Consider the following 12737-nt stretch of genomic DNA (forward strand, 5'->3'; position numbering starts at 1 on the left):
TAAATGTATTAATGCGAGCAGATTTTGCAAGTTTCTTAACCGGGTTTTGAACAGAAACAAAAAGCCGCAACTCATCTCTTTAGCAGCGTCGCACAGGTGAATGTAATAGCTTCATTTAGGAAAGCCTCTACAATCCATAATGTCTCTGATTAAGCTTCGAGTGCATGTGGGCCACTCCACTCCACCTGGGTCATATCTGTACAAATCTTGAAATGACAGCTATTGCCCTGAATACACCATTAGTTAATAAAACCACAGACACATTGAATCGATGCAAAAGTGCAAACAGAGCAGCAGCTGAGGAAATGATTCCTGATGCTGCTCTTCATAACGCTGGATTAAGATAGAGATAAGATGGCCAGTCAGTGGCTTGTATGGTGCTTGAAATTATTTGGGATGGAAATGGCGAATGCAGAGAATAGATATTATAAAATATCTGACTTTTGTGCAGAATGCTGGAGGGTTTGGACATCTGCTGTGTGTTGTGTAGCTATGCGGTCTGCTTCTACACACATGGGAAATCATGCTGGCACACAAGTGTTTAAGGCAACACGTATGGCTCCAAGGAGGACACACATTGGATAGGTGAGAGGCCTTCGTATGACAGTGTGGAGGTGAAACACTGACAATGTTTGTGATACAGCCTCGATTTGATTCTTATTATTGCCCATGGAAGACTTGCCAATTACCAAATAAATAGTGTGGGTAATAAATGAGTAAACTTACTTTTTGGTCATCCCATGGCCTACAGAAGATCTGAATGATGCAAACAGGACTGAATGAAACCCCAGGCACAAGATTGAAGTGTGAATTTAAAAAAAAAAAAAAAAAAAATTTAAATAAAAATAATATTGTGTACTTTGTTACTTCCTTCTGCTGCCAATTACACAGTAAGACAAGAAAAAAAAAGTATTATTCTTGAATGTGTACCGTGCATTTAAGACTTACATTTAAGAAGACCAACAGTACAGCAGACACACATGCAGGAATCCAGTGATATCCGATTCTCCACAGACGGTAATGCAGTGCAACAGCCTGAAGACGTGTTACGTCTGCTGCCTTGACTGGGTATTAGGTTGCTGGTCCGTCCACCTACAGAAGTTACCCACAGCTGATCATCAATTCAACATGGCCATATGTGCCCATTGGCAGTTATTCCACAAAAGCCACTGGAGGATAACACAAAATAGATAAATAAAGCAGAAATAACCACGGAATCTGAAAGTATATGAAATGTGTTGCTGTACCTCAGCTCAATGAACAGGTGAGACGTATTCAGATGGGAGCTTGTCTTTACTTTCGTATTCGTGTCATCGGACACTGAAAAAAAAAAAAGTATAAATGAATACTTCAGTTCCAAGATCAGGACAAAATACAGTGAAGCATACAACACTATTTTTTTTTTATTATTATTTTTTTTTTATAGCCACAAAGAAAATTCTCTCATTCTGCTAGCCAAGGGAGCTAATCTAAGATTCAAGACCTCAGCTCTGTTTCTTCTTTCTGTAGCTTTGGTCTGTCATGGGCATTGTCATGAGATTCAGGACAGAATATTTATCGTTGGTTCGTCATGGACATTTTTATTTTTTTTAGATTCAGGACTTACATTTCCCTGCATTTTCCTAAGGGCCGCTTTCCTAAGTCTCAGATTGAATTCCTTGAAACCCTTCGAACCTGATTCTACGTGAAGGGAGGTTTGTTAAAAAGGATGTGCGGCATGGATATGATTACTCAAGAGTACATTATTTACAAAATGTAAAAATATTTATTTTTAAAAAATAGAAAGGGAAAACAGTAAAAACCTATTTTGATTCCTAGTGGCTCATTTTTCATAAAAGCCAATTTTGATACGTTTGGGGGTGGCTTTCACTTTCATGATAAACATTTGTTCAGTAAACACAGCTTGCTTGCTTGGTTCAAGGCTTAAACTGTGCCTGCCAGCAACACTGAGGCTCACAAATGAGCACATATAGCATCTTATTTTGTTGTGGTCTGCACAAAAAAAAGGAAGTATAAACCCAATCGGGCCGCAGGCATCCATGGGCAGGCTTCCCATGGCCTTGCAAGTAGCTTTGCTGTGAAGATGGGAAATGCTATAGAAGGGCATAACCTCCTGTGGAGAAAGGTGATTTTATAGTCAACAGCACAAGCAAGGATCAAAAAAGTTTCACCTTGGTAGGGGGCTAAGATGGTTGGACGTCTTTTTTATTTCCCCGGGCATGTCGCATTTTTGAGGCCTACAAAATGTGTCTTTTAAAGTTAACCAGGATTTGAAGGACTTTAGTCTGCATGTTTTTTCTCCGCTGCATGAATATATCCTGTGGCACGCCTTACAATTGCTTCCATCATTGACCGTTTTTTTAAATCAGTCTTTGTGCAATTTGTATAACTTTTATAGTTGAACTTAATTTCACCTATGAACTTTTGAATGCACGTGTCTAACTGTTCAACATTTCATTACTTTCTGCACAATTTGCTCTCCTCTAACAATGAAAGAATACATTTTCACGTGAAATCAATTGAAAGTAGGTCTATTTGTAATCTTTTGTTTTTCTATGGTTGTTTTGTCTTCAATGTTATTCTTGGCGGCACAGCGGATGACTGGTTAGAGGATCAGCCTCACAGTTCTGAGGACCCGGGTTCAATCCCCGGCCCCGCCTGTGTGGAGTTTGCATGTTCTCCCCGTGCCTGCGTGGGTTTTCTCCAGCCACTCCGGTTTCCTCCCACATCCCAAAAACATGTATTAATTGGAGACTCTAAATTGCCCATAGGTGTGAGTGTGAATGGTTGTTTGTTTGTATGTGCCCTGCGATTGGCTGTCAACCAGTTCAGGGTGTACCCCGCCTCCTGCCCGATGACAGCTGGGATAGGCTCCAGCACCCCCGCGACCCTAGTGAGGAGAAGCGGCTCAGAAAATGGATGAATGGATGGATGTTATTCTTATCCTGTTGTCTTTCAATTCTGTGTTTCAGTTCAGTTTCTATCCAGTCAATTCCTGACTTGGTGTCCTTGTATTCTGTGCAATTGCTCTATGTAGCGTCAGTGTTTTTAAAAACATATTTATTTACATTACTAAACTACAAAACCATTTTGTCTGGCAAATTTACAGAAAAATGCATCCAAACTAATCGCGAGAAGCTTCATCATGTAACAAGACAATGACCCAAAGCACATTGCCAACATAACAAAGGACTTCATAAGGGGGGGGGGGGGGGGGGGGGGGGGAAGTGCAAGGTCTTAGACTAACCAAGTCAATCACCGGACCTTAACTCAATAGAGCATGCATTTTACCTCCTGAAGAGGAGACTGAAGGGAGAAACCCCAAGAAACAAACAAGAACTGAAAGAAGCTGCAGTAAAGGCCTGGAAAAGCATTTCAAATGAAGAACGCAACAGTCTGGTGAAGTCAATGGGTCGTAGGCTTGATGCAGTTATTGTAAGTAAGGGTCATGCCACCAAATATTAACTATGATTCACTTTAAGTTAATAATGTCTGTTCCGGCGGACGACTGGTTAACACATCTGCCTCACAGTTCTGAGGACCGGGGTTCAAATCCTGGCCCCGCCTGTGTGGAGTTTGCATGTTCTTCCCGTACCTGCATGGGTTTCCTCCCACATCCCAAAAACATGCAGGGTAGGTTAATTGAAGACTCTAAATTGCCCGTAGGTATGAATGTGAGTGTGAATGGTTGTTTGTTTGTTTCTATGTGCCCTGCGATTGGCTGGCAACCAGTTCAGGGTGTACACCGCCTCTCGCCCGAGATAGCTGGGATAGGCTCCAGCCCGCCTGCGACCCACGTGAGGAGAAGCGGAACAGAACATGAATGAATGAATGAATGTCTGTTCCAGTACTTTTACTCACTTGAAAAGTGGGTGGCTTCAAACAAAAGGTGCTGCCCTGAGTTGTTTTAACCCATCTAGATGTAAATACCACAAAATCTGGAATTCTGTACTATTGTCTCATATTCTTTTGATCTGAAACTCAAATGTCTTCAGTATACAACAAAAACAACACAATTGACCTTGGCATTTCAATATCTTTGGAGGGGACTGTATAGGAACGATTAAAGGCCATTAAAGAGCTATGCACTCTTTTGTGAATGTTGCGTTTTAGTGTGTCCCTTGACTTCAAATTAAGAAATCATTCTTGGTGGAACACTTCCCTCTTTTGTTCACCTTTGAAACTGCATCCACGAGGCTGTTACAGATTACTATGCAAGAATTACTACTACATCTGACTCAATTGCGCTTAGTATTAAGGGAAGTCTAAAGAATTTACTTTACAACATGATTCAATACCGAGGACAATAGGGGAACATACAAGAATTGAATTTCAACATGTGCAAGTATGTTTACGGCATATTCTCTGTAATAGTTTGTTGATTGGAAAGCAGTACCTGTCCAAATATAAAGTAAAGATGTTAAGTTCCTTAAAGGAAAACCTGTTGCTATAACAGTCATTAATCTTTTCTCAAATACATTTGTGGACTATATATCTTTATTTAGTAACAGTAATACAGTACATTCATTAATGTAAATGAGTGGTCTCCAACCTAGAACACTATGGGAGTTACTTGAAATTTTTTATTTATTGCAGAACCATTAATGTAATTGTTTTTTTGTGACATTTTGAGGTAATATGTTAAAAAAAAAAAAAAAAAATCCATAAATTAAGCAAAATATCCTGTTAAAATACAACAGTGGACTAAAAATCAAGCTCTATATAATTGTATATTATATAATTGGCTTAATTCAAGTTTCTTACAAGTCACGATTAACTGCAAAAAGCAGACTCTCTTCACACAGCACCACAAAACCCGCAAAGAGATGAAATGAGAAAAGCGCGTGTCTGTATGTGTAGTTCATCTTCAGGAGGTCCAGCGCCACCAGGCCACTTTCATGCGATCCCATACGGCATCCAAAGAGTCGAAGGCCGGGCGTACATCCAGGATGGAGAATTGGTACGTGTCTTTGTTGAGCTCTCCGTCATAATAGTCGATGACGTAGCGCACCTCCTTTCCGCAGCGGTCGACGATCCAGTCGTGACGGTCAAAGGGCAGCTCGTAGCTGCGAGAGAGACAAGGCATCAGAGGGGCAAACGTGGCACTCAGTCTTCTGTTTATTAGTACTTAAGTGTCATTTCTCGACTAGCCTGAAATAATGAACCCATTCTTAATAAGATTATCAAAGCAGAACAAGGCCGAAATAAATCGGCACACCTCTTGTGTTTGATCTCACGAGATTGTGCAAGTGAACATAATGTCGCGTGTTCTACTTCCTCTCAGTGCCACACACTACAGTGCTACCCCATCTCAAATCAGCTTTCCCCACTAAATATAATGGAAATGACATGTATCCGAATGAATGACTACTACTAGTGCCACTTTTGGTCTACTGGTATGCAATTAATCCTTACTAGTAAACTACTGTACTGCACTAGTAGCACTACTATGGTCGAAGTCGCAGGCATGTGTCACGCACTAGTAGGTTCAATATCCTTGATATCAGGCTTAAGGTTCCAATTACTAGTACACTCCATCCTCTATATAGGATAACTCGGGCATATTAGTAGGACAATTACATGGTACTAGTGAGGCAAAAATGTTCATTAGTTGACTGTGTGCGACTAGCACTACTAGTGCTTCACTCTCTTCACACTTACAGGTAGCAAGCAGATGTCAATTAGTGAACAGTTTTGCTTCACTAGTAACATGTAGTTGTTCTCCAATTAACAAGAAATGATGCAAATATTATCTATGTTATGATTAAAGGAGATAAATTGGTATGCCTTCTTTGCGAAGAGACAGGATCAGTAATAAATACAATATAATATTTTGTCAATTTGTCAGACTGCGATGTTTATCTATGCTACACGAAATAATTTATTATTTATGCTATAATAAAGTAATGTGAGAATGGACCTACTTATTCCAAGGAATGAATAAATTCGTTTGCACAACAGACGGTTTCAGTTACTAAACTAATTTTGGAAGAAATTGTACAATAGTTGCTAAAAATCAATCAAATGCAGAGGTATATGACGAGTAGAACACATGTACTGTATTTTGTTTTAAAACTGGCCCTCTGAGGGCAACAATTATGCCACTGTCACCCAGATTAAAAATGTCTTTGACACTCCTAATATGGAAAAAGTGCGCCTTTTTTTTTTTTCAGCAATAACAAATGCTAATGTCATTTTTAGTCTACAACAATACAAACACATGGCAAAGTCATATCATATGTACATCACAGCGAGTGATCGCCTTACCCCATCCAATGGCGGAAGCGAGCCCTCGGCGAGTACTCTTTGGCTTTACCACCGAACCTCTTCAATGTTGGACCACATGGACATTCACTGGTGGAATATTTGGTAGAAAATTGATTTGGACAGAAATTTGGCAGGAAAATCGTCTGTTGCCATCTATTGATTTGTGCCTCACCCTGCATGCAGGGCTTCCCACTTCAGGATCTCCTGCCAGGCTTGTTCATTGTTCTTGTTGTGGATTTTGATTATGTTGCCCATGTCATCAGCGGCAAGATCGTCATCACGCCAGCGCCACCTGAGTGTAAATTTAATACACAGGAGACTTAAACCAGGTAAACACTCATATCGAAACATCCCATAGTTTCTAAGATGTCCAAAACTAATACTTTATACACTGGTTTCATTAAAAGAAAGGCAATGATCTACCACATTTTGTCGTTTTAATATTTTTTGTTCACACGTAGCAGAGCGACTGTATATACTTTTTGCAGCATTTTTTGGGGGTGGTGTGCTCTGGCTCAACAAAAGTTGGGAAACTCTGCTCTGAACAATAGCATAATTCCTCGTCAAATGGTTAATGTAGCATCACAACACAGGCTGCATTTCGCTATTCATCACAAAAACACTGACCCCTTCCTCAACATGGCGTTCCAGAACATCTGTTCAGAAGGGTACACCCAGTGCTTTTCTGTGCCTTGGCGGGGAATTGTAGATTCTTCTCTGGTGAGAGATAACTTGAAGGGCTGGTCTGGAGCAGGCACTTGGTTCGGAGGAGGCATCTGAGGACGTGTCACGGAAGAAATCGACATACAGCATTCATGATATAATACTAGTGTCAAACGCAAACACTAGGTTTAAAATGCAATTAAGCAAACTACCGAACTTCCTCAACCTCTGTGGCTTGGACGTCATACCTTTTGATACTGTTCTCCTGTTTGATGCTTTTATATTTATGGCCTAGGAGTGTTTTCCATTCCAACATTTATTGTAATTATACTTACTACTGCCTTAACATAGTGCGACCCGCTAAAAATTGTTTGGTCAAATAAAGGCTTCCCTCCCAGTGGAAAATCTCATTTGCTGTTTTTGTGCTCATGCCAAATCAATAAAAGTATTACTTCATCGCCATCTTGTGGCACTTTTGGAGCCAGAAATTGTCTTGACGTGAATAGGAGTTTCATTTAGACAAAAGTGGTGCTTTGCTATCGTGTGGGACAAGGAACTACACTACAGCGAGTTGGAGATGCTTTTAGATAAAAATAGTATGTTGCCGCCACCATGTAGCATCTCTCTAGGCAATTCTAAACTTTTTGCTATGCAGGGAGCCAATAAATCATGGCTTATTGGTATTCGCAGGGATAGGGACCGAGCCCTGCCACAAATAGTCAAACACTGTATTTTTATATAATTTTTAGAATATTTTCCCTTAAAATGTATATTTTATAAACTGATAGGCTACAGCTGAGGGTTAGCATTACAGAATAGATGGAGACTGAAGGTTTAGTTTAATATAGCGCAATGTTCATTGTTATTAGTGAAAAAAAATTCCTTGCACTAACTGTTCTAACGTACATTTTCATGCAATCTCAACAAATAAAAGCACTAACACATATTTATTGTACCATATTTGCTGGGTCGATGTCATTATTCAGGCTTGCTGCAGCTTTCATGGGACACTCCACAAATTCATAGGCCCGATCCTGGTGAACTGGGCCGGCTTCTGCCTTGTGCATCGGACACTCCGAAGGCGGAGACGCTGCAAGCAGAACAGAGCACCGGATTAAGACAGAATGATATGACTTCACAACACAATGCAGGGTACAGTATATGAGGCCTGACCTATCAACCTGTACCTATCTGTAACTGGCTGAGCTTGATGCATGTGACACTCTGACGGGGGAGATACAACTTTTAAAAAGTGACACGTATCAGATTATGTTCCCAGCGTTTCCATGGTGTTATGTTATGCATTATCACCTTTAACAGGCTGATTTTCTCTGTGCATAGGACAGCCTTGAGGAGGCGTAGCAATCATTGCCTCTGCCCGAACTGTAGGAGTAGCAGGTGTTGAGATGGAGGCCCCCATCTTGTCTCATCTGATGTGGCAACAAACAAACAAACAAACAAACACACACACACACGCAGACAATAAATACAGTCTTTCCCCACTATATCACACTCCATCATTCATTTAATACTATGTGAGAACACTTCTGTGTTGTTAACGTCTTTTTAATACTTCCGAAAATCTGTATTTAGAGTTGCACACTTTCTGTGTAGTGCCACGTTATTTTGCAACATGCCGGGCAGCACACAATTACCGTAACATCAGTGCTTATTTCTGTTTTTTATGTTTGTGATCACATCTACACAAGGAGGAAAATCCTCTTTTATTAACTTGCCTTGTTTATGCAGCAGTGGCAAAAGTACTCACGCCCTCTACAAGTACAGATACGTGAGTCAAGATTGAAGTACTCCTTTGACTTCCCTTTACTTGCTGCTCTGATTAAAAGGTAAATGTAACAATTTTCAAATATAGGGAATAAAAGGTGAACTAAGTAGACTAAGTAGTTATACTTCGTTACTTCACACCACTGCGTTTGTGTCTGACAGGAAAACATCACTGTAAATATAAAAACATCGTTTTACCTCAAGGGTAATTACCACGTGTGCATTTGTGTCATAATTAACCTCATGACATTAAAACAACGTAATAATAATGATGAGATGATACATTGACATGGACATTTAAATAACCTCTGTGCTAACATTAGCATTTTGGAAGCTACACTCGTATTTTTAGCCCACATATCTGCGATTCATTTGGAAAATCCAATGGGTGATTACTTCAACTAAGAAATAGCAGACTGACTTCATTTAGATGTTGAGCAGCTAACGCACAGACAAGCTAGTAGCACTGCTAATATTGGCTAAAGTTCGTAAATTAACGAATATCCCTACGTAAAACAAAGATATACAGTGGACAAAAGCTGGCTACAGGGGTTACTCACATATAAGTTGGAGTATGACTTCACAACATAAAATTAGCGACTCACTTAAGTATTTCTGTCCACGTTCAGCCTCCAATGTCAACGAACAGGGTACTACAGGGTTATATGATGTGAGGCTACGTCAATGACTACGTATACAATGACATCATTACGCAGACTCAACGTGACCAGCCTCTTCTTCGTCATGTTTGTCTGACTCTCAAACAGCGTTTTGATACATTACCGCCTCTTTCTGTTGGAGGATAACATTTATTATGTAAAATATATACAACCCCAATTCCAATGAAGTTGGGACGTTGTGTTAAACATAAATAAAAACAGAATACAATACAAATCATGTTCGACCTATATTTAATTTAATACACTACAAAGACAAGATATTTAATGTTGAAACTGATCAACTTTATTGTTTTTAGCAAATAATCATTAACTTAGAATTTTATGGATGCAACACGTTCCAAAAAAAGCTGGGACAGGGTCATGTTTACCACTGTGTTACATCACCTTTTCTTTTAACAACATTCAATAAACGTTTGGGAACTGAGGACACTAATTGTTGAAGCTTTGTAGGTGGAATTCTTTCCCATTCTTTCTTGATGTACAGCTTCAGCTGTACAACAGTCCGGTGTGTCCGTTGTCGTATTTTACGCTTCATAATGCGCCACACATTTTCAATGGGAGACAGGTCTGGACTGCAGGCAGGCCAGTCTAGTACCCGCACTCTTTTACAACGAAGTTACGCTGTTGTAACACATGCAGAATGTGGTTTGGCATTTTTCTTGCTGCAATAAGCAGGGGCGTCCATGAAAAAGACGTCGCTTGGATGGCAGCATATGTTTCTCCAAAACCTGTATGTACCTTTCAGCATTAATGGTGCCTTCACAGATGTATAAGTTATCCATGCCGTTGGCACTAACACAGCCCCATACCATCACAGATGCTGGCTTTCGAACTTTGCGTCCATAACAGTCCGGATGGTTCTTTTCCTCTTTGGCCCGGAGGACATGATGTCCACAATTTCCAAAAACAATTTGTAATGTGGACTCGTCGGACCACAGAACACTTTTCCACTTTGCGTCAGTCCATCTTAGATGAGCTCGGGCCCAGAGAAGTCGGCGTCGTTTCTGGGTGTTGTTGATAAATGTCTTTTGCTTTGCATAGTAGAGTTTCAAGTTGCACTTATGGATGTAGCGCCAAAGTGTATTTACTGTCATTGGTTTTCTGAAGTGTCCCTGAGCCCATGTGGTGATATCTTTAACACATTGATGTCGGTTTTTGATGCAGTGCCACCTGAGGGAATATTGGTTTTCAGCCTTGCCGCTTACATGCAGTGATTTCTCCAGATTCTCTGAACCTTTTGATGATGATGAGCCAGAGAGGAGGCACTCTGGTTTCCTCCCACATCCCAAAAATTCCTCAACTTTCTCAGTCTTTTTTGCCCCCTGTCCCAGCTGTTTTGGAACGTGTTGCAGCCATAAAATTCTAAGTTAATGATTATTTGCTAAAAACAATAAAGTTTATCAATTTTAACAATAAATATGTTGTCTTTGTAGTGTATTCAATTAAATATAGGTCCAACATGATTTGTGAATCATTGTAATCTGTTTTTATTTATGTTTAACACAACGTTCCAACTTCATTGGAATTGAGGTTGTACTTTTAAATTTGTGAAATGTGTTTTCTACTTTTGATGGTAGCAATTAGTCCTTTCCAAAAGGATATTTTAACACTAATACAAGGCATAAATGCAATATTGACTGGTATAAATGTAACATTGACGAGTATTTCTGAGAATTGTGTGCATGCATTATGTATGAAACTGATAGCCATTCATTCGCATTAATCAGTACCCAAGAAGCAGCTCTCGGTTTCAAAAAGGTTGGTGGCCCCTGGTCGAATAATTCTTCAGATTAACTGAAAAGACTTTGTGGAACCCAAATCAATGCAATAAAAATCTGGGGGACGACGACATTAATAAACCATATACTGCTAAGTTAATAAACCCTATATAAATTGCTAAGTGAATATACAATGGTCTTTTTTTTCTGCAGTGGTCATGATCCAAATGTAGCTCAAAATTACAGCTTGAGTGCTGCAGCCCTGCGACCACATTTTGGCTGCAAGCAAGCACTAAACGCATTTGTTTGGCACTCCAGGCTCTGTAGTATCAGTTCTGTGCTTGCTATGTATAGACCCCGTACATGTAACCTAGCCAATACCAACACAGCGACATTGGCAAAGAAGAGGCAAGTCCAGGGAAGATTTTGTTTTTCTTCTTCTTTTGGACAGACCAAAAGGTACAACCAAAAGGTTAGGAGAAAGTGTGAAAAAGATGAGAGACAACATTACACTATGACTAAAAAAGTGGAATCTCACAAGATATCACACTTTTTATTTAAAATTGTTTTAAATGTAAAAAAAAGCCCAATTTTTTTTTATTATTATTATTGAAAATCTTAAATACATTTTCTTTCAATTTCACACTTTCTATTTGAAAAAAGTTTTTAAAAATTCTCACTTTTTTAAATCTAAAATTGCAAGTAATCGTCAATGTTACAAGATGTAACACTTATTATTTTTAACATTTTTAAAAATATAAAAACATTGAATAAAAATTAGTCACATATTTTCTTTTGTTTAAAATTGTTAATACATTTTAGTGTTACCTCAAACCAAATTTACTTTGACTTTTAATTTTGTTCCTAGTGCAGTACAGTGGTTTACTAGGAAGGCTTAAATGCATCCTCGTAGGCCAAAACTGGCACTAGTAGTTTAAAAAAATTTCTCCTAGTGCCCCCTAATGGTTCTAGTATTGCTCTCAATTATATTACTAGTGGGAACAAAGAGCATAGTAGCACACGGAGCCTGATCTTGAATAAATGCTCCAATGGCTTTCCATTGCCATGTGCATTGTTATAAAAACGCACAATGTTGCCGCATGCTGGCCATTCGTGCTCAAGTCTGCCGGACCACAGGTGGCTCGTGTCATTTTCTTTGATACTAGATCCACTAACAATGTGTGTCATGTTCTCTCTCTGTTATGTCAACCCAAACTCAGCCCAAACATTTGGAAATAAAGCTAACAGCCCAACAATAAAAGGAGGATTTGGTAAGAAAACAACAGCAGACCATATGTTCCTCTTTGTCATCCATCTTATTTGACACCCAAGCACTGACAGACTCCTTTTTTGTCCATGTCTGTCTTCCGCCCTCTCTTGTGCCACAACAAAAAGCCAGCAGTGCGAGGCAGTGAAGACAGTTCTGCGAGTGTGCATGCGTGTGTGTGTGTGTGTGTGTGTGTGTGTGCGTGTGTAAAACTATGCAGCTCCAAATGCACGAACACGACTGTACACTCAGTGTGAACATGACAGGTGTTTGCTTTGGTAAATGCAGCTTTTCCCTTCACCTGCTTTGGCATTCACTCTTGAGTGGGTGAGTTGTTTTTTTTTTGTTTTTTTTCCA

General features: G+C 39.6%; 1 protein-coding gene across 2 annotated transcripts; it reads right to left on the bottom strand.

The window, feature by feature from the left end:
• Positions 1-4475: 4475 nt before the first annotated feature.
• On the bottom strand, positions 4476-9401 carry LOC133396483 (holocytochrome c-type synthase). 2 transcript variants are annotated; one of them, XM_061666379.1, is made up of 7 exons: positions 9321-9401; positions 8242-8360; positions 7887-8020; positions 6895-7043; positions 6440-6559; positions 6268-6354; positions 4476-5066 (listed from the first exon to the last, which is right to left on the bottom strand). In XM_061666379.1, the coding sequence occupies exons 2-7, from the start codon at positions 8348-8350 to the stop codon at positions 4868-4870; spliced, it is 798 nt and encodes a 265-aa protein (XP_061522363.1). In that variant the 5' UTR covers positions 8351-8360; positions 9321-9401; the 3' UTR covers positions 4476-4867. The 2 variants fall into 2 exon arrangements, with proteins under 2 accessions (XP_061522363.1, XP_061522362.1); XM_061666378.1 differs by having other exon boundaries at positions 9276-9381.
• Positions 9402-12737: the final 3336 nt, after the last annotated feature.

The sequence above is a fragment of the Phycodurus eques genome, chromosome 21, assembly GCF_024500275.1.
Source record: "Phycodurus eques isolate BA_2022a chromosome 21, UOR_Pequ_1.1, whole genome shotgun sequence".
NCBI lineage: Eukaryota > Metazoa > Chordata > Actinopteri > Syngnathiformes > Syngnathidae > Phycodurus > Phycodurus eques.

Bases quoted from the DNA above. Each gene is read 5' to 3' on its own strand.
- LOC133396483 (XM_061666379.1), bottom strand. From the start codon at position 8,350: ATGGGGGCCTCCATCTCAACACCTGCTACTCCTACAGTTCGGGCAGAG. The intron at 8,021-8,241 runs GTGATAATGCAT...TTCTGCTTGCAG, and splicing joins AGAAAATCAGCCTGTTAAAG to CGTCTCCGCCTTCGGAGTGT. The intron at 7,044-7,886 runs GTACAATAAATA...ACACGTCCTCAG, and splicing joins ACATCGACCCAGCAAATATG to ATGCCTCCTCCGAACCAAGT.